The 21,265-nt window shown below is 34.6% G+C and overlaps 5 protein-coding genes and 1 long non-coding RNA gene across 8 annotated transcripts; 2 read left to right on the top strand and 4 right to left on the bottom strand.

Moving 5' to 3' along the window:
- Positions 1-32: 32 nt before the first annotated feature.
- Positions 33-3,851, bottom strand: LOC123308654 (CLIP domain-containing serine protease B9-like). The gene is made up of 4 exons (XM_044891413.1): positions 3,714-3,851; positions 2,825-3,059; positions 2,546-2,718; positions 33-471 (listed from the first exon to the last, which is right to left on the bottom strand). Exons 1-4 carry the CDS (start codon positions 3,751-3,753, stop codon positions 65-67), a joined length of 855 nt encoding a protein of 284 aa, XP_044747348.1. The 5' UTR covers positions 3,754-3,851; the 3' UTR covers positions 33-64.
- Positions 2,535-5,284, top strand: LOC123308658. Its single transcript, XR_006537153.1, has 5 exons — positions 2,535-2,624; positions 2,928-2,994; positions 4,108-4,216; positions 4,336-4,529; positions 5,095-5,284. It is a non-coding gene; the product is annotated as an uncharacterized LOC123308658 (long non-coding RNA).
- On the bottom strand, positions 5,182-6,819 carry LOC123308656 (replication stress response regulator SDE2-like). The gene is made up of 4 exons (XM_044891415.1): positions 6,553-6,819; positions 6,265-6,494; positions 5,938-6,183; positions 5,182-5,421 (listed from the first exon to the last, which is right to left on the bottom strand). Exons 1-4 carry the CDS (start codon positions 6,640-6,642, stop codon positions 5,274-5,276), a joined length of 714 nt encoding a protein of 237 aa, XP_044747350.1. The 5' UTR covers positions 6,643-6,819; the 3' UTR covers positions 5,182-5,273.
- Positions 5,182-13,671, bottom strand: LOC123308657 (replication stress response regulator SDE2-like). 2 transcript variants are annotated; one of them, XM_044891418.1, is made up of 5 exons: positions 13,406-13,671; positions 13,118-13,347; positions 12,791-13,036; positions 12,105-12,278; positions 5,182-5,247 (listed from the first exon to the last, which is right to left on the bottom strand). In XM_044891418.1, exons 1-4 carry the CDS (start codon positions 13,493-13,495, stop codon positions 12,131-12,133), a joined length of 714 nt encoding a protein of 237 aa, XP_044747353.1. In that variant the 5' UTR covers positions 13,496-13,671; the 3' UTR covers positions 5,182-5,247; positions 12,105-12,130. The 2 variants fall into 2 exon arrangements, with proteins under 2 accessions (XP_044747353.1, XP_044747352.1); XM_044891417.1 differs by lacking the exon at positions 5,182-5,247 and having other exon boundaries at positions 12,044-12,278.
- A 1,832-nt stretch (positions 13,672-15,503) lies between these two features.
- Positions 15,504-19,220, top strand: LOC123308652 (testis-specific serine/threonine-protein kinase 3-like). Of its 2 annotated transcripts, none has more exons than XM_044891412.1 (2): positions 15,504-16,031; positions 18,470-19,220. In XM_044891412.1, exons 1-2 carry the CDS (start codon positions 15,727-15,729, stop codon positions 19,182-19,184), a joined length of 1,020 nt encoding a protein of 339 aa, XP_044747347.1. In that variant the 5' UTR covers positions 15,504-15,726; the 3' UTR covers positions 19,185-19,220. The 2 variants fall into 2 exon arrangements, with proteins under 2 accessions (XP_044747347.1, XP_044747346.1); XM_044891411.1 differs by lacking the exon at positions 18,470-19,220 and adding an exon at positions 16,778-17,646 and having other exon boundaries at positions 15,508-16,031.
- A 108-nt stretch (positions 19,221-19,328) lies between these two features.
- Positions 19,329-20,512, bottom strand: LOC123308655 (diphthine methyl ester synthase). The gene is made up of 4 exons (XM_044891414.1): positions 20,294-20,512; positions 19,883-20,237; positions 19,643-19,780; positions 19,329-19,583 (listed from the first exon to the last, which is right to left on the bottom strand). Exons 1-4 carry the CDS (start codon positions 20,426-20,428, stop codon positions 19,399-19,401), a joined length of 813 nt encoding a protein of 270 aa, XP_044747349.1. The 5' UTR covers positions 20,429-20,512; the 3' UTR covers positions 19,329-19,398.
- Positions 20,513-21,265: the final 753 nt, after the last annotated feature.

The raw sequence follows: 21,265 nt of genomic DNA, 5'->3' as shown, positions 1-21,265 counted from the left end.
TTCTTTCAGTAGCATTCAAAGGAAAAATAAAATAATCACAATTTCGGTTTAATGCTCAGTTCTCCTATTTCAACACATTGTTCAGTATCCAGTTCCAGTGGAAATGGACCGATGTGAATATCCCAGGCACCCCCACTCCGCATTTGGTAGAGCCGAAAGAGATGACCCCTATCAAGTACATCCTGGGCCCTTTCTGGAAATTGTACACGTTCATGAACGGCCCGCCACTGTCTCCATTACATGTATCCTCTCCTGACTTGCCGCCAGCGCAAATGTAATTCTTCGATTTGAAGTCGGACTTGGGAAAACGTTTTTTGCACTGCTCTCCGGGGATGACTTTCATCGTGAGTTCTTTCAGACCTTCTGGTCGCTCTCGAGTGATGTAGTTTTCCATGCCGAATCCTGCAGCGATGCCTTCTTTACCCTCTTCGGCTAGATGGCGATTTATGAGACAGATCGGACGCACAAAGGCTGAAAGATGGGGTAACAAATAATAAAAAAAAATTACACAATAACTTGTAGCACTATTTCTGTATTAACAGAAAAGTAGTTGTTCGCATTCCAACCAATCCATGAACTGTTGATACATGTGATGAAACAATACCGATATTTCAAGTTGGAGATCCTATTAATATTATGAGAGTTGCTCCTGCGCGATCAAAACCAGACCGAGAACATATTGCGCTTGTCCCTTTCAATTGCAATTAGATGGAAGCGCATGCTCTTTGATATTTAATTTATTATATGTAGAGTCATTCGGGGCAACTGTGCGAACTTTTGCCTTTCAAGCCATACCCTGTTTCAAATGTTGAAGCTAGGAAAATTAGAACATATTCATAAGATAGAGAATTTTCTAATCTATAAAAAACATCAAAAAGCAAGCAAACAAAAACGTTTTCTTTCTGCGAAAAAAAAATTATTAGTGAAAGTCGGAGTGCGTTCACCCCTATTGCGGGTAAGTGTGCGCACCCTCACGGGGTAAGTGAATGCGGTGTTTAGTGAACCACACAATCAAAATAAATTACAAAATAATGTCATCAAAATGTTACAATATTAGAGAAATGCTGTTTATTGTCAATACAGAAGCGCCCTTTTACAAGCACTGCATTATTGTTCGTGCCACCATTCCTGATGAACACAACACTTGATACATTCCCCTGTTGGTGACTCTTCATATTTTTCTGAACAAATAGGACAATATTGATCGAGTCTTAACCAAGAAAATCAACAATGTCATAATTTATTCCTCACTGAACAAATACCCATATGTATAATGAATCTATGCGCACACTTACCCGCACACATTTTCCCCAGTAAGCCAAAATTTGAATTGACGTTCTTATAGAGTTGAGCAGCTAAGAGAACCTAAAATTTTTTATTTTATATTTAGATCAATATGCGCATAATCGAATAAAATATTGTTTAACACTGTCGCACTCGGAACTTGGACCTGGCAGAATTTGCAGAGATGCTAAAAATTACAAGAAAAAAAGTGAATTTGATTGATTGCAAATAAAAAGTTAACGAAACCTCACACGACGCACTCCTATGAAAAACTAATTTGGTGATTCTGCGCCCTTGCTTCACCCAAATGAACTCCTCTTTCATACATTGCATAGTCGAGATACTTATACGTTCTGCGCACACTTACACTCTGCGCTCAGTTACCCCGAATGAAATGTATTTTTATTATCATCGCCATTAATACAGAAGTTAATTAAACGTAAATAAGGGTGTGCATTTATGGCGTTCTTGAGTGAAGAGTGGTTGACAAGGTCAGTAATCACTATGGATTTATATCGGAATGGCTTCAGTTCTTGGCTTAGAAACTAATGATGTACTCGTAGGTAAGAATAAAGCTCAATATCATTCGCTATTAGGTAGCTAAGAACCGTGAAATCGGATATTCGAATCAAATGGAGTTCAATTAATGGCTGAGTGGCTTTCAAACATGAATCCGACGCAAATTTCATACATATATGAGTCCTCATTTCAAAAAACTATTGAACCTTTGATTTTCGAACCCCCTTCAAGTTTCCCAGATAGAGTTATAGCGAGAAATATCATCTATCCAGACTGAATATTCATGAATATTCAGAAGATTTGTTAAACTGTAGTTTTACATCAATTATATTTCTTCACTGCATCAGAATTCAATCAATGATATGCAAAGGTTATTTCGTTGAAACATCTTCGTTTTTATCAAATACGCGACAAGTGAAGTTTTCCTAAGAAAGAAGCAATTAAATCGGACAAGGGGTGCGTTTTATGGAGAGGTCAGTGTTGACATGTAAGTAAGTTCGGTAAGGCATGGTTGCCTTACCGAACTTAGATCCATACAGCAATTTTTTCATAAACAGCTCTTTCAATATCCATCATAAAATAAAATGATAATTTTTCCTTTGATTGTGACCGTACATCAAAAAATAATGAAGGACTTATAGAGGGATTATATGGTCGTCATGAATTAATATTGAATTTATAATTAATATAAGCTGATGTTGGACCTCAACGATCTCAGTTATTTTATATATATGTATACTACCTGTATATTTAACGGGATGTCCTAACTCCAACAAAGCTATGTCGGCAAAACCAGTGGATGTACTGAATTCTGGATGTTTGTATGTTTTTTTTACGAAAACCTGCTGAACTCTGGGATCTTCACAGCTGGGTGTAGCACAATGAATCGTTGTTTCTCCCAAACGAACAATTTCTCTGTAAATATACGGGAGGTGTGAAATCGACAAAATTTAACTAATAAAATGCTTGAATGGGCCGCGCCTATAACATTCACCATCATAAATGTAATCCATATACTCACAAGGTTTTGTCCTCGTACTCTAGGCAATGTGCCGCAGTTATAATGAAGTCCTTATTTATCAAAGTACCTCCACATAAATATAAATATCGTCCCTTTGTTTTAGTTTTATACCCCAAACGAGCTATCCAGGGATACTTTGCACTATTTGCCAACGAGCCACCGACAATACGGTAAGAAAAGGCCAACCCACATTTTCCCTCATTCTTCCATTGCTTTCCATAGGAAAACTTGGGATCTGGAATTTTGTTTATTTTCATACGAATTTTATGCAAATCCATCAATGATGATTGATAAAGTTCTGAAAAATCTTGAAACGAAATAAAAAAGGAAGATGGAATACACAAGAAGCAGAATCACATTGCAATACTTGAATAAGGGATCGGATTGCTCAATGAGTTTATTCATCACCTCAATTTTGAATTATTTTACATATTTTTAGATGAGTGTAATATATTTTTTGCGAAAAGTATGACGTTAATGATTTGAATATGATTTAAAATGGCCAACGAAGAAGAAAACCATCATTTTCGCAATTTTTTCAGTTCCATATGGTAACTATGCTATAAGTAAGTACCAAACTACCTACTTATCACATCAGTTATTGAATATTCGTGATTTTCCATGAATAATTTTTTTAATTTAGGTTGAGCTCTCTGCATGTTATTTATTAACATTTTACTGACAATGTTGCAAAAAAGGCATAAATTACTAAAAACAAACGGGCATATAGTCCGATTGAACATTTGCAGAGCTATAAATCTTTCAATCTCCCTTTGAATTCAGCTCTGGTTGAAAATATTTCTATTGTATAATAAAAAATGCACTGTATACAACTTTCTTTGGTGGGTGCAGTTCACATTAAAGAAGATAAGTACCTATATGTACTTACTGAAAATTAAACCAAAAAGCAACAGTGAAAATATTATCATTGCAGTTCACTCTTTTCGGTAAAACTGAGTTATTTTTAATGCAGTATTATATATTATTGAATAGGCCATTAAATTAACCAAAAATCAATAAATAAAGATAATGTTTGTTTGATTGCTTCGATTGCAATTTCATACATGTTTTAGGGTGATCTCAAAATACGTTCTACAACATTGAGAAAAATCTCTTTTTGATTTCCGTTAGTTAAGTGTATCGGCAATATCGGCATTTTCAGTATATACTTAGGTATAAACGTGTCTTCAACATATGCAAAATCTTCAAATCTCAAAATAAGTAGTTCTAAATACTGCTATAATATGAGCAGTGAATATATTAATCATCCAATTTTCGTTTAGGGATGGAAGATGGAGTGTTCACGAGAATGTCAAAATAATAAAAGACATAAATCATACGAAGTTCAATCCCTAATAAAACGATGTTACTACTATCTCCTCTTTGATGTTGGTTGGTATTATTGGCAGATATAATATCATAAATAATGGAATAAGATGTTGCTGAGGAAAATACAGAAATAGAGGTGTTGGAGAATAGTCTCCTTTAGAATATCTGCCTATTCTTTCTAGGAACTCAGGAACTCCGTATTAAGAACACTACATAAACCAATTTTAAAACGCATTTCAAAAATTCATGATAGATGGCTCCCCTTGTAAAATTGGTTGGATAAACTTACCTATTTCCACTCTTTCTATGGACAATATCCATTTGAAAAGAATAATTGCTCCTTGTCTCATCTTCCATTATCAGTTATGAATGATAGGTAACAAAGGATTTCAATTATAAAATTTTTAATTTGAACTATATAATTTCATTTCATGTGCTCCAAAAATGTAATGGAAACATTGGTTGTTATATTTGCTGTCCTTATCCCACAACAATTGTCTGTTTTCTATTGAATTCGAATTTTTCTGAGATCAAATATTGTTTAATTTTTCGAGTAGAAGTCACATAATTTTGAAACTTTCAGGGTTCTAAAATGAAATTATATTTCGACCTTTCATAAATAACAATCAATGCGGTCGAAGCATCGATTTAGTAGTTATTAGGCTATTCCCATCATTTTAAATTTATTTTCACGTTTCTGCAAACATTCGTCAGCCCTCTTTGGGGATTCTCTTGTTTGTAAACCAGGACATTCATTTATCACTAAAAAAAACCCAAAACTTAATTATTAGAAAACATGTAGAGCCTCAATGTTTTTGATTGGAATATTTTTCATTGCAAAGACTCAGATGGGTTCATTTTTTAAATTTTTAATCTAATGTAGAAGTAGAAAATTTTTGTTCAAAAAAAGCAATGTGACATTTTTTTTTCTTTTCTCACAGATGAAGTACTTCAATAGCTTATTGAACATTCTTGAACTCGTCAACTTCATGGAAATTGAATGGGTACTAGGAAATAAAAACAAGTTATAGTTTATACATTTTATACATTTATACATAATATTTACAGAGAAATTAAATGACAAAGTGATCCACATTCAATAGAAATAAAAACTTCATTCTCAAACAGCAATCAACTTTGCATCACTTTTTTCCTCCTCAATATCGTTTTCAGGCGTTGAATTTTCTGATTTTTCTGCTTCATCAATCTTCTCAGAATCAGTGCTATCTTCATCTGATGAACTTAATTCTTCAAGATCATCATCGAGCCTACAAAAAAGAAAATTTTTCATCTTAAATTTGAAAAATTGTATTTTTTTTCATCTTACATAACCAAGTTAACACGTTGAGCGCCATTAAAATATCGATATATTTTCTTGTGGGGCCAAATTTTAGGTGTCGATATTTTGTTTTACTCTTATATCATATAGATAATCCCTTTGGTCAGATTTTCCATAAAAGTGCAATATCGCCTGATATCAAGAATATTGATGAGCGGTCCCACGGGACCGCTCTGGTCCTCAGAAAAATAGAAACGCACAGCAGATGCCTTACAGGTGAAATTTGTCGAGTCCAATCTCCTTATTATAACCATAACAACAACTGTTAAATTTTTTTCGAATGAAAATTCGAAAAAAAAATACTACTAGAAAGTAGTCGTAAATTCCAAGACAGCGGTCCCTACGGACCGCCGTGGCCCTACAAGTAAGACTATCAGCGGTACCTATGGACCGCTGAGGCACTCAATGTGTTAATACATACTTGATAAAAAAATATATTGCTTACCATAACTTTCTCTTCTTATTCTGCTTTTTGTTATCATTTTCTGCTGAACGTTTCGAGCTACAAGATGCTTCAAGGCCTTGAAGTACTGCGTCTTCAACTCTTTTCGGTAATTCGGAAAGTTCTTTGAAATAAGCATCATCCTTAAATTCATGCTTAGGTTCTTCACACATCTTCTCCAGTTTCTTCTTTTTTCTAGCTGCTGCTTCTTTTTCTCTTTCAGCTTTAGAAGCAAGCCAATTTTTCAATCTAGAATGAAATAATATGTTGAAAATGCTCACTGGTACTTCTATACTTGTAACTGAAACCACTTTTTATTTATTTATATACCTTTGTTCTTCATTAATATCCCTCAGTCTTCTACCGCTTAAATCTCTGCAAGCCTCCCTATTTGTTGTTTTCTCAATCTGGGCCCCAATAGCTCTAAGCATAGATCCGAAGCCTCCTTTACCACCATTTAATCGTAAAATAACTTTCACATCTTTTGTATCATCAATGACCGCATCAGTACTCAACTTCTTCCCATTTTGTTCCAAGTAAATATCATCCCTCGACAAATTCTGTAATAACAAAATATGTATTATATTTCCATGATACTTCCGAAGCAAGAGAACTCACCAAAAATTTCCATACTTTCTCGTGAATATCTTCGTAAGTTGAACACTGTCCTGATTGGAAAAGTATATTTTTATTATACACTACGAACATTTTTTCGAATAGGATCTAGATCCTAATAGACAAGAAAATTCACGGTTCAGGAAACACTTCTTCAATTTCTGAATAGAAAATTACAGAGAGGTATCTTTGAAAACAATATTTATATTTATGTACATCAGCAGCTAACCTATCTTTGACAGTTGCGACCACAGAACACACTAACAATCACAGAACACGAATATACAATACTGACGTTAGCGACATTGACATTTTTTGGCTCGTTGAGACTACTCATAGAATCGTCTACTTATGCTTCTTCTTACCATTGTGGATCTCAGCTTGTTGTGTTAGTCTTCACCTGTCTAGGAAGAGGAGAATAATGAGAATATTTCAGTTTGAGAGAAAATAACGGGAACTTGGACGCAATTTATTCTCTAGAATCCAACTACATAGCCGACGTTTCGAAGGGGTTTCCCTTCTTCTTCAAGGGCTGGGATGGAAATTTCTAGAAACTACGGTCATGCGATGCATGTGAGTAGTAAGTCAGGGTGAAAACGATAAAAGGAAAACGAGAAACAGAGATTTTCCTCCCACAACGCAGAATTCGCCGATGTTGGTATTATCGATCAGGTCTAGAAAATTCTTGAGGTGTAGATCAACGCAAAGTATGCAAATGCAACAATTATTCACATCGATGTAGCGAAGTTGAAAAGGTTAGAAAATGATCATCACAGGCAAAGAACTGAGTTCTTTGCCTGTGATGATCATTTTCTAACCTTTTATGGTCGTAGACTTCAAAGTCGGAATTTTACTAAATTCCGACTTTGAACTCGGAATTTTGTTGAATTCCGACTTTGAAGTCGGAATTTAGTTAAATTCCGACTTTGAACTCGGAATTTCGTTAAATTCCGGAATTTAACTAAATTCCGACTTCAAAGTCGGAAATTAAGGAAAAATATTTTTAAAATATTATGTGGCCCTTCTACGCCTTCGTAGTTTCTCGTTTTCCTTTTATCGTTTTCACCCTGACTCACTACTCACATGCATCGCATGACCGTAGTTTCTAGAAATTTCCATCCCAGCCCTTGAAGAAGAAGGGAAACCCCTTCGAAACGTCGGCTATTAATTGTACTAATTGTAGTTGGATTCTAGAGAATAAATTGCGTCCAAGTTCCAAGTTCCCGTTATTTTCTCTCATCAATTATTATGGATGTTACACCAGTTCACAATATTTCAGTTTAATAAGTTTATATTATGATTTTTCAGTTTAGATATATTGTTAATTATACGCGATATTATATAAGTAGAACAAATTCATCAGATGTAGTCAACTTGAAAGAATTATTAACTGTACTGATGAGGACCGAAAGCCAGGAACACCTCTCTACGATTGTAATATTTTATCTATATTATATAAATATATGTATTGAATGATGTCACATGCAAATAATAACATCTACCAATTTTCTTTGGAATAATATATGTAAATGTATCTCGAAATTTTATCTTCAATACGTGCTCATTCATAAAAAAATATTGGAATGAATTGAAAGTTTTTGTGTATTATAAATTTTCAATTCGCATCAGCATAGATTGTATGAAAATGTTGTGAGCGGCTGGAATTGTGTTTATTTTCATACAAATTTTATGCAAATCCATCAATGATGATTGATAAAGTTCTTAAAAATCTTAAAACGCAATAACAAAGGAAGATGGAATACAAGAAGAATCACATTGCAATACTTGAATGAGGGATCGGATTGCTCAATGAGTTTTTTCATCACCTCAATTTTGAATTATTTTGGTTTGAATTGAAAAAAACATAGGTATACATATTTTTAGATGAGTGTAATATATTTTTTGCGAAAAGTATGATGTTAATGATTTGAATATGATTTAAAATGGCCAACGAAGAAGAAAACCATCACTTTCGCAATTTTTTCAGTTCCATATGGTAACTATGCTATAAGTAAGTACCAAACTAGCTACTTATCACATCAGTTATTGAATATTCGCGATTTTCCATGACGTGGTCACCTCGGAGAATACTTATCTCGAGCGCCAGCTATTCTTTTCACTAGGAAGAATAGCAAACCTACCAGAGTAGCTGCTAGTCGGAGACAGAGTTCGCTGTTATCTAGGGTGGTAGCGACGAAGTAGTCAATACAGGAAAATACAGAAATAGAGGTGTTGGAAGAATAGTCTCCACAGATTACAGAGTAGAATAGATCTGACACTCACGTTCTACGATGCAAAATACAGTTTATCCCGCCCTCAGCGCCCCCATGCGGCTGCCACCCAACTAACCGGTAGAAATGTCGGTATAACTGGAAACTGCAATCGCATGGCGCGAAATTTAAATTAGCCCATTCACTGGTATTTTAGACGTCGATAGTATAATATGGATTATTAGGGCGAATTTTAAGGAGAAATAAAACTTGTCATGAAAAATATACATATATTGATATACCCAGCACAGGAAAAAAAAAATGGAAATACATAAGCTATAATTATGGCCATGAATATATGAGCAGTGGTAAAATGTCAATAGGGTCACATATTTTCGTAAGACAATAATTATAATAAACAGTAATAATATTAATAAAGAATGATCACGCCTAAACAGGGAGGCAATGAATAAAATAATGAGGATAAATTCAGATGCATACCACCCGAAGATTTGAATATCGACAATCTGGCTAGCTCAATTCAGATCGTAACACTTGTCGATATTCATATCGTCGGGTGGTATGCATCTGAATTTATCCTCATCAGTAATAATATTGTTCATATTAAATGAGGTTGAAATTATTATATGTTCAGAAATCTTCAACATTATCCAAAAAGGACACAATGTTTGTTGGGAGTCGGCAATAGAAATCAAAAACAGCATGCCAAAGCTTAGAATGCATGAATAATTCGGAAAAGAAAAAATTAGTTGCCCAAAGACCTTTGTGGATTTTATATTTTCCTGCAGGAAAGATTTCAAAGTCTCTAAACAACGACTCCCTGTTTTATCTTCCTCACAGTTAGATCACCAGGAATGCACCGACATGAAATTATTAATAACTAAAGTTTTGAATGATGAAATAAAGTGTTCAACATTTGGGTTAGTATTCCTTACTCCATGTGCTCTAATGTACCCAAAAAAGTTTACTAAACAATCTTGATTGAAAGCCCCAGTGAGAATATATTTAAAGTGATAATCATTGAACAGTTTTTGAGTAAGGTAAAGGAATGCGTTCAATGTTGTCACTATATTCTTCAAAGTGGGCACCACAATGGATCTTTTCTTTCGAGGGCAATAAAATGAAATACTGTTGAAAATTTGTATCGCCTGCTCCCAAACAACATTGTGTTCTGTTTGAATACTAACCGTCTTCTTTAAGAGTTTCGCAGTGGATGTCCAAGCTCTGGATACATTCAACGAATCAAATAACTCATCCAAGAATAGTTATAACGTCAGCAGTGTCGATAGCCTCTCTGTGAAGCTGAAGCGGATGCTTGATTTCTAAAAAGGAAAATAGTAAATTTTGGTATTATTATGTTTCAAAAAATACTTACCCCATTGAGAAATGAGCTTCATCATTGACCCCACGGAGTGGCTTAATAACTGACTACACAGTTTGACTTTCATTTCCATTAACACAATTTTTAAAGGGTTTGGTTGGATTGGTTTAAGTATAAACGATTAATGTTATAATTACGTGGTTCTTTGAATCAAATATTTCTTACAAGAAAATTGATTTCCTGATAAAACTGTCGAGTTCAATAAATGGGTATTTTTAATTTACTCTCGTATAAGATCTCGTTTGTAAACAAGAATTTGCATTAAAGCATATTGACATTGACACTGTTGGAGTTCACAAATCCAATATGTCAGAATACAGTAATCTGTGGAGAATATGATATATATTTTCGTATGCAGAGCCACATAGCGATTGATTGCAGAACTAAAAACCGTATTTGGGGTGGGGGTAAGGAAGTGTCAAGCCCCTGATAGTCTCCTTTAGAATATCTGCCTATTCTCAGTGTTGCCAATTTAGCGACTTTGTCGTTAGAAATGACGACTTTTGCTTATGTCTTAGCGACAAGAAAAAGGTTTTAGCGACAAAAATAATTTAACGACTTATCTAACGACTGTTTGAGTATAAATCAGAACCGATCTATGCAATGGCTAACGAGTACGTCTGTTGGATAGGTCGCTGTAAATTACTCTATATGAAAGAATAAGGTGAATCTTCCCTTGCAAATAGGCAAAGTGAAACCTCTTGTTGATACTCTTTGTACAATGGGGTTCAGACTTAAACTTGTTTCGAACAAAAACTACTATACAACAGGGCCTAAGTGATGACGATGAAGTGATGTTTGGTCGATTATAATTTAGATACCTATTGTTGAAGCCATTTCGATGACGCATTTTTATGGTTCATTTGATCACTTGATATTAATGATATTTTTATGTATTTAAAAAGTAGTCTGGGAAAATAGTTGTAATTTTTTGATTGATTGTCAAAAGAAGGCAGGAAAATAAATAATTGTGAAAATCGTATTTTACTTGCTTTATAAACTGTTAAAAATTCGTACACCTATGTTAAGTGATAATTCTATATCAATTACTTTTCACATGTCCTTTCTGCTCCAGACTGTGATTCCCCTTTTTTCAAATTGTTACTAGCCTTAAAACAAAATTCTGTACCCGGACCTAGAAGTCAGTTAGCGACTTTCTAGCGACTTTTGACGTTGAATCTAGGGACACGGAATTTTTGGAGTTGGCAACACTGCCTATTCTTTCTAGGAACTCCGTATTAAGAACACTACATAAACCAATTTTAAAACGCATTTCAAAAATTCATGATAGATGGCTCCCCTTGTAAAATTGGTTGGATAAACTTACCTATTTCCACTCTTTCTATGGACAATATCCATTTGAAAAGAATAATTGCTCCTTGTCTCATCTTCCATTATCAGTTATGAATGATAGGTAACAAAGGATTTCAATTATAAAATTTTTAATTTGAACTATATAATTTCATTTCATGTGCTCCAAAAATGTAATGGAAACATTGGTTGTTATATTTGCTGTCCTTATCCCACAACAATTGTCTGTTTTCTATTGAATTCGAATTTTTCTGAGATCAAATATTGTTTAATTTTTCGAGTAGAAGTCACATAATTTTGAAACTTTCAGGGTTCTAAAATGAAATTATATTTCGACCTTTCATAAATAACAATCAATGCGGTCGAAGCATCGATTTAGTAGTTATTAGGCTATTCCCATCATTTTAAATTTATTTTCACGTTTCTGCAAACATTCGTCAGCCCTCTTTGGGGATTGCAATGTGACATTTTTTTTCTTTTCTTACAGATGAAGTACTTCAATAGCTTATTGAACATCCTCGAACTCGTCAACTCCATGGAAATTGAATGGGTACTAGGAAATAAAAACAAGTTATAGTTTATACATTTTATACATAATATTTACAGAAAAATTAAATGACAAAGTGATCCAAATTCAATAGAAATAAAAACTTCATTCTCAAACAGCAATCAACTTTGCATCACTTTTTTCCTCCTCAATATCGTTTTCAGGCGTTGAATTTTCTGATTTTTCTGCTTCATCAATCTTCTCAGAATCAGTGCTATCTTCATCTGATGAACTTAATTCTTCAAGATCATCATCGAGCCTACAAAAAAGAAAATTTTTCATCTTAAATTTGAAAAATTGTATTTTTTTTTCATCTTACATAACCAAGTTAACACATTGAGCGCCATCAAAATATCGATATATTTTCTTGTGGGGCCAAATTTTAGGTGTCGATATTTTGTTTTACTCTTATATCATATAGATAATCCCTTTGGTCAGATTTTCCCTAAAAGTGCAATATCGCCTGATATCAAGAATATTGATGAGCGGTCCCATGGGACCGCTCTGGTCCTCAGAAAAATAGAAACGCACAGCAGATGCCGTACAGGTGAAATTTGTCCAATCTCCTTATTATAACCATAACAACAACTGTTAAATTTTTTTCCAATGAAAATTCGAAAAAAAAATACTACTAGAAAGTAGTCGTAAATTCCAAAACAGCGGTCCCTACGGACCGACGTGGCCCTACAAGTAAGACTATCAGCGGTCCCTATGGACCGCTGTGGCACTCAACGTGTTAATACATACTTGATAAAAAAATATATTGCTTACCATAACTTTCTCTTCTTATTCTGCTTTTTGTTATCATTTTCTGCTGAACGTTTCGAGCTACAAGATGCTTCAAGGCCTTGAAGTACTGCGTCTTCAACTCTTTTTGGTAATTCGGAAAGTTCTTTGAAATAAGCATCATCCTTAAATTCATGTTTAGGTTCTTCACACATCTTCTCCAGTTTCTTCTTTTTTCTAGCTGCTGCTTCTTTTTCTCTTTCAGCTTTAGAAGCAAGCCAATTCTTCAATCTAGAATGAAATAATATGTTGAAAATGCTCACTGGTACTTCTATACTTGTAACTGAAACCACTTTTTATTTATTTATATACCTTTGTTCTTCATTAATATCCCTCAGTCTTCTACCGCTTAAATCTCTGCAAGCCTCCCTATTTGTTGTTTTCTCAATCTGGGCCCCAATAGCTCTAAGCATAGATCCGAAGCCTCCTTTACCACCATTTAATCGTAAAATAACTTTCACATCTTTTGTATCATCAATGACCGCATCAGTACTCAACTTCTTCCCATTTTGTTCCAAGTAAATATCATCCCTCGACAAATTCTGTAATAACAAAATATGTTTTATATTTCCATGATACTTCCGAAGCAAGAGAACTCACCAAAAATTTCCATACTTTCTCGTGAATATCTTCGTAAGTTGAACACTGTCCTGATTGGAAAAGTATATTTTTATTATACACTACGAACATTTTTTCGAATAGGATCTAGATCCTAATAGACAAGAAAATTCACGGTTCAGGAAACACTTCTTCAATTTCTGAATAGAAAATTACAGAGAGGTATCTTTGAAAACAATATTTATATTTATGTACATCAGCAGCTAACCTATCTTTGACAGTTGCGACCACAGAACACACTAACAATCACAGAACACGAATATACAATACCATTCTGTATTCTACTCTGTAATCTGTGTACAACAGAGACAACTCTTTCCCTTTCTCTATGGTGTACAATACTGACGTTAGCGACATTGACATTTTTTGGCTCGTTGAGACTACTCATAGAATCGTCTACTTATGCTTCTTCTTACCATTGTGGATCTCAGCTTGTTGTGTTAGTCTTCACCTGCCTAGGAAGAGGAGAATAATGAGAATATTTCAGTTTGAGAGAAAATAACGGGAACTTGGACGCAATTTATTCTCTAGAATCCAACTACATAGCCGACGTTTCGAAGGGGTTTCCCTTCTTCTTCAAATGCTGGGATGGAAATTTCTAGAAACTACGGTCATGCGATGCATGTGAGTAGTAAGTCAGGGTGAAAACGATAAAAGGAAAACGAGAAACAGAGATTTTCCTCCCACAACGCAGAATTCGCCGATGTTGGTATTATCGATCAGGTCTAGAAAATTCTTGAGGTGTAGATCAACGCAAAGTATGCAAATGCAACAATTATTCACATCGATGTATCTCTGGTTGAGACTACTCATAGAATCGTCTACTTATGCTTCTTCTTTCCATTGTGGATCTCAGCTTGTTGTGTTAGTCTTCACCTGCCTAGGAAGAGGAGAATAATGAGAATATTTCAGTTTAGTAAGTTTATATTATGATTTTTCAGTTTAGATATATTGTTAATTATACGTGATATTATATAAGTAGAACAAATTCATCAGATGTAGTCAACTTGAAAGAATTATTAACTGTACTGATGAGGACCGAAAGCCAGGAACACCTCTCTACGATTGTAATATTTTATCTATATTATATAAATATATGTATTGAATGATGTCACATGCAAATAATAACATCTACCAATTTTCTTTGGAATAATATATGTAAATGTATCTCGAAATTTTATCTTCAATACGTGCTCATTCATAAAAAAATATTGGAATGAATTGAAAGTTTTTGTGTATTATAAATTTTCAATTCGCATCAGCATAGATTGTATGAAAATGTTGTGATCGGCTTAGATGTTCAATTCTTATTAGAATCGATGATTGTTTTAGAGCCAGAATGAAAAACTGATATACTCTCTTGAAATTTTACTGATCACATGATTTATGGCGAATGGCATCAGTTGAATATTTTTATTTTTCAATATTTTTGTCCATGTGAGCAAATGTTAAATGCTTCACGAGACAACTTGGGAATCACAATAAAATTCATGAAAGAAAGTTCGAAATAAATCGTACTGTGGGATTAGATATCAAAGCTTATACTTTTCTCCCGTATCAGTAAGAGTTGTTGAAACTTTAAAAAACTCATTTGAGAAGTATGCAAGTAATGTGACAAGTTTTGATATGGTCAATAGGAATTACTGAATAGGTTCGAAATTAGTCTGGATGAAACTTATTTCCCAAAGAGAGCTACCAAAAGATATGAAGATATTTTTTGTGTAATAGCGAGTGCAAGCTTCAGCGTATTAATTTTGGTGGTAGTACTTATTTAATAAATAGGTACCTTCGAAAGGAGAGGTCTATATGTTTTATAAACTTCAGATCGAATGCATTTTCTGACAGAATTTCATATTTTCATCTTCGTTATTAGAAAAAATTCTATGAACATTCGCACAGGCGAATGTTTTTCTCAATTAAGAACTTTACTTGCATATTGGAAATTCTTCATTATGGCCTCACAATGTTTTTGGTTTAGCACTAACGAATGATCGGACTGAACATGTTGAGCGTCAAATAGATGTAAAGAAATTTGTATCCACCAAAATTTAAAAAAAATTACTTGTGCATATCAAGTCGTCAGGGTGACAAAATATTAGATCTGTCAAAAGAAATACCTCAAATTTGGCTGCAACAAATTATTGTGTGACAAAATTTCCTTGTATCAACAAAATAAACAGTACTACTAGAAAATCCACGTTTAAAATGAAGAGTTGATTTCCCCGGATGGACGATATAGATGATTTTTTCCACATACTTGAAGTTCCAAGTTAATTTGAAGTGTTATCTAAAGTATCCGTCACATGGCGGCACGTCTAAGTCCTCGGAACTCTGAAGTGAATGCCTTGGAACAACGGGGGTACCTCATAGGAAAGAAAATCGGCCAAGGTTCATACGCCACCGTCCACTTGGCCGACTATGTGGACAGTTCAGGGCCAAAGAAAATGCGCCTAGCGTGCAAGATTTTCGACAAGGAAAAAGCCCCTAAAGATTTTCTAGAGAAGTTTTTTCCCCGCGAGCTGGAAATTTTAACAAAGATTGAAAATCCACACATCATTCAAGTACATAGTATACTACAGAGAGGTCCCAGAGTTTTTATTTTCATGAGGTAATTATTCGATTTATTCTGACTCAGTCAATATAAACTGTGAATATACCAATATACAAAAGGTTCTCCTTCAGAGTTTGCAAAGCCATCAGCGAAGCTTATGATTCCCAGTGGTCCAAGCTTTTTGGTGTCGTAAACTCGAAGTACTGAAATTTGAATCTATTTGTCACATATGACATTCAAATTTCGACGTTTAACTACTGGAATATTTTCACTCATCGATTTTAGTTTCCACAAACAAAGATAAACTGGTTCACCATTACTCTTTTATGTTTGCTTCATAAATGCCGAGTATAGGTCTCTACGATCTAGGCAAATTTTAAGTTCGATGATGATTAAAGTGATAGATTACCGTCAGTTTTTTAAATTATATTGATCTAGAAACACAGTTTTTTCGCCTAAAGAAGCTTCATTTGTAACGGTCCTTTAGTTCTGTTTTCCAAATTGTTATCATAGGCGAGTCGTTCCGATTCCATGAAAGGAGAGATATTGCGCCTATATTTTTCAATTACTTTGAGAAGCCAATAATGCTCTCTGTCAGATACACTAAAAGTAAACGATCCATACTCCGAGATTCGTTCAAATTGCGTATATCATGCAGCATATTATAGGTATCAATTTAGTCCGAAAGGTTTCACGCTTTACAATAAAAGAAAATTTCGGACTTAGGAGCTTCACTATGCCGAAAACATCGTAAGTGAACTCTTGAACGGAAATATACAATAATAACGTTTTATTCCTTCCAGATATGCGGATAACGGCGACCTCCTCGACTTTATCAAGCGGAATGGAGTGATCCCGGAGTCTCAGGCGAAGATATGGTTTCGCCAAATGGCCAGCGGACTCCATTACCTCCACGGAAAGAATGTGGCTCACAGAGATTTAAAGTGTGAGAACATTCTGCTCTCGAGAAAATTCAACGTTAAGTTGGCAGATTTCGGCTTCGCGCGTTTTTGTGTAGACGGAGAAGGAAGGAGGATACTGAGCCAGACCTATTGCGGCTCGGCTGCTTACGCGGCTCCGGAAGTGGTTAGCGGCAAACCCTACAACCCCAAGCTGTCTGACGTGTGGTCCCTGGGGATAATACTGTTCATCATGCTGAACGCTTCGATGCCTTTCGACGATTCGAACCTGAGGAAGCTGCTGAAGGACCAGATGACCAAGAACTGGGTTTTTAGGTCGAGGGTCAGGGACACCCTGTCTTCGAGCGCCAAGAACTTGGTGCGACACCTCCTGGAGCCCGACCTGACCCTTCGCCTTACCCTGGATCGGGCGCTTCAGCACGACTGGACCAAGATCCGAAAGGAGAGGTCCTCTCTGCTAGGACGATTGGTGCATTCCGCACCGCAGACCACTAGACATGGGGGTGTGCCAGCGCAGTACATCGAAGATGGTCAGATCGCTGGGGATTACGCGAACCCCGAAATGAAGAAAAGCGAAATGAGGATAGCAATGGATAATACGTAGTATATAATTTTGTCACACATTTCCGAAATTACCGCATCGTGATGACACGACGTAAGTTTCATAGTGAACGCGTTCTATGTAGTGATTGTGATGATTCTTTTCACTGTATAAAGATGGTTGAAATTCTAATAAATATTGTGCCTACTTATCGTTCGTTTCTTCTCGAATGTCTACCGTTGGAATACTGATGCCCAGAAAATGAGACATTGCACGTTGCTTTTGATTACTATCTCATCAAGTACTCAAACTTCATTTTTGGTACAATCAATCCCCAATCATTCCAAATTTAAGATAGTAGCTATGGATGCCTGAGGAATAGAGAAAGTTGAAATAAGACCCCATCCAAAAACTATCAAAGGTTTCAGAAATTCATAAAAAGCAACTTTTCAGAGTTCGGATGCTGCCAAACCTTAAATCTAAACCCTTTACAGGAAAAGAATTAGGGCTGTCGATGTATTAACCCGATGCTGTCCCATTAAAATACCCAAAAATCGTTGCTTTTTCTCTAATTCATTAATTTTTCGTAACGATCCCAGAATCAATTGGATTGGACGTCAAAAAGTTGATCAAAGCGAATAGAAATGCTCAACGCGTTTTATGAAGTACCTACATACATATTATTAGTGCATATTGCGTTCAATACATTAATTCAATAAAGAAGACGAAGATCTTGACTTACCATTTTTTTTAGTGAATTCCAGAGAAACTATTGAATAATTCATAACACCTTGATCCAAAATTCAGAATTAAAACAGACTGCATGTCGCCAGAATAATTTTAAAACTGAATTTAGAATTCACAAAGATTTTATATTGATAAAATGAATGAAATCATAGAGAGCAAACTTTGTTAACTGATTCCAATGAGAAAAATTATCCTCTGCAATTTATAGTTTTTTCGACTGAATGTAAATTGCCATGCATTGATCGAAAAATTGATTCAACAGAATGAGTATAATTCATATTTTCCAGATATGCTGACAACGGCGACTTACTAACATTCATCAAACAACATGGAGTTATACCAGAAAATCAAGCCAGATTTTGGTTCCGTCAAATAACAAGCGGCCTACATTATCTTCACAGTAAAAACATTGCGCATCGTGATTTAAAATGTGAGAACATTTTGCTCTCTCGAAGATTCAACGTTAAACTAGCAGATTTTGGGTTCGCACGTTTCTGCGTAGATCACGAAGGTCACAGGGTACTCAGTGAAACCTACTGTGGTTCTGCTGCATATGCTGCTCCTGAAGTTGTCAATGGAACTAGATATAATCCGAAATTATCCGATGTTTGGTCTATTGGAGTCATTTTATTCATCATGCTAAATGCTTCAATGCCATTTGACGACTCTAACTTGAGAAAACTATTGAAGGATCAAATCACCAAAAATTGGGTCTTCAGATCAAGAATTCGTGACAAGATTACATCAGCTGTAAAATCTCTAGTTCGTCAGTTGCTCGAACCTGATGTTACACTGAGATTAACTCTAGACAGAGTAATTCAAAACGAATGGGTTAAAGCGAAGAAAGAGAGGCCAAATTCATTGATAAGCTCTTTATTCAATACCAATGGTAAAGAGATAACTTCCACAGAAGAAGAGAAGAAAGCTGTTGTGGCAGGTGATTTTCGCAATGCAGAACATAAGAAGAGTAAGCCCAAAATAGACACTACTGATAACCCTTGAATGTAAACATCAAAGCTCATTAAACGATGGATTTTAGAGGTAATTTTCTTTATAGCATAAAAACAAACCAGTTGGAAATAAAATAAGCAAAATTCAGAGAATTTAAATATTGAAATTTTCGGTTAGGATGAAAATATACATCAATTAAGGATATAAATTATATTCTATGAAAAAATATAGAAATATCATTCAAAGTATATCAATCTATATAAAATCATATTTTAAATTGTTCTACATACTCTAGTTCTAAGGGATGAAGTGTAGGTCCTGCAATAACCATACAATGTAAAGGAGGACCTAAATCAACCTCTGCCATTTTTTTAAGTGAACAGGCTATTATACTTTCTTCATCGCTTCCAACTCTTGCAAGCCCAATACAAAGGCTTTCTTCAGTTATTCCTAAAAAATTTGAATTAATATGGTCTTATATTCAAATGTAAAGCTCAAGTTAGACAAACCTGATTCATTATTTTTCTGATCTCTTAGTATTTCTAATAACTGCCTTGAAGCCTCTTTAACACTCATAAACAGGGGTGGCATATATTCTCTCTTTTTCTTTGTTAAACTTTCCAGTGTAGGTTCCTTAACCTTTATATCTGGAAAATATCAAATTAATTCGTATTTTGACGGATCTGATTTCTGGTGGCTAGTTAAAGCTTATGTACTGGGAGACTTCAATATAAGATATATCTCTCTACCTAACAGACATAAAGTGTGAAGATTCCTTTTGTAATTTCCAATAATTTTCTCAAAAAAACTATCAGGTTTCCATGTATCAGTCCAATAGGGTATGGATATAGTTTCACCGAAAGTATATAACTGTAAGCCACAGCATCCAACTGCATTCATGATGGAGGCATTATGTATAACTTTAACTTTAATTCCATTCTGTTTAGCTCGTAAAATAAGATCAGTATGTGTTGTTGCACCGAAAGGATCTCCAACAACCAAAAATGCAATATTTTTTTCATTTGCTCCTTCTAAAATCACTTCCGCCTGTTGTTCAACTAATTCTCTATCAGCTATTATGGGTTTTTGACCATAAAATTCTTCCTGTAAATATCATTCAGCTAATTTCGAATTTGTTGAATTAAATACTCAAATTCTACCAATTCCTCTGCCGGACAACTTAGAATAGAAGTGTACGACTCGAGATATAGTCGATCACATTTTTTTATTATTTCTAAGCCCTTCACAGTTATGTCCTTACAATCGCCCAAACCTAGTCCAATAACATAAAACATTTTCAATCAGCAAATCTAAACTCGGGTTTGTATTTTTTTCAAAAAAGTTGGGTTAAGTTCAACGTCAAAATCCAACATGGTTAAGTCACTGAAAATATAAATCAATTTCATAGAACTTCGTCACAGTTTTGCAGACTTCGGAATTTTTACTAGTACTGCTGACTTACAGCTCTTGACAAATTCACATTCTGATTATGATGAATCTCGCTTCCGACGATTTGAGTTTTTAAATTTTTTTAAATGATTTACCATTTCAGACAGTAATGCCATCTGTGGAGTACTAGTAAAACAAGTGAGCTCTCTCCATCAGGATTCTATTTACCGAAGAGTAATTATTTTTCATCATATATAGATGGCTATTACAATATTGTGAATATTGCATTTTCCATATATTTTATGTTTATAGGCTTATTCTAAAGAGATATAGACGATATATTTTATATCTTCATTGGAAAATTCGTGGTGTATCTCATTGAATACATTTCAACAAACATACATCATCATACATATACCTATCCTTTCACTAGTATATATATATTATACTTATACTATTATTTCTCGTTTCTAATGTTGCTTGATCTTGACAAACATCAAGGGTGTTTGAACTATATCACTGCATATTTTGTTCATCGTAATATTTTCAAATAATTAATAGAAATTTCCTTTGGTGGTATTATGAGATGAAAAATGAAGAATCAGTTTTTCATCAGTAAAGTATAGTGGTAGATACATGGTCACTCGTAATATGTCAGCGTAGTCTAAGCGACACTACGACTGCCCTGAGGAGAACCTATAAGCTCGAAACAATGTGCTCTATAACGCGTTTATTGTCTCAGA

Source organism: Coccinella septempunctata, chromosome 2 (genome assembly GCF_907165205.1).
Source record: "Coccinella septempunctata chromosome 2, icCocSept1.1, whole genome shotgun sequence".
Lineage (NCBI taxonomy): Eukaryota > Metazoa > Arthropoda > Insecta > Coleoptera > Coccinellidae > Coccinella > Coccinella septempunctata.
Note: the sequence above shows the minus strand (reverse complement) of the source record. Positions and strands in the feature narration are given on the sequence as shown.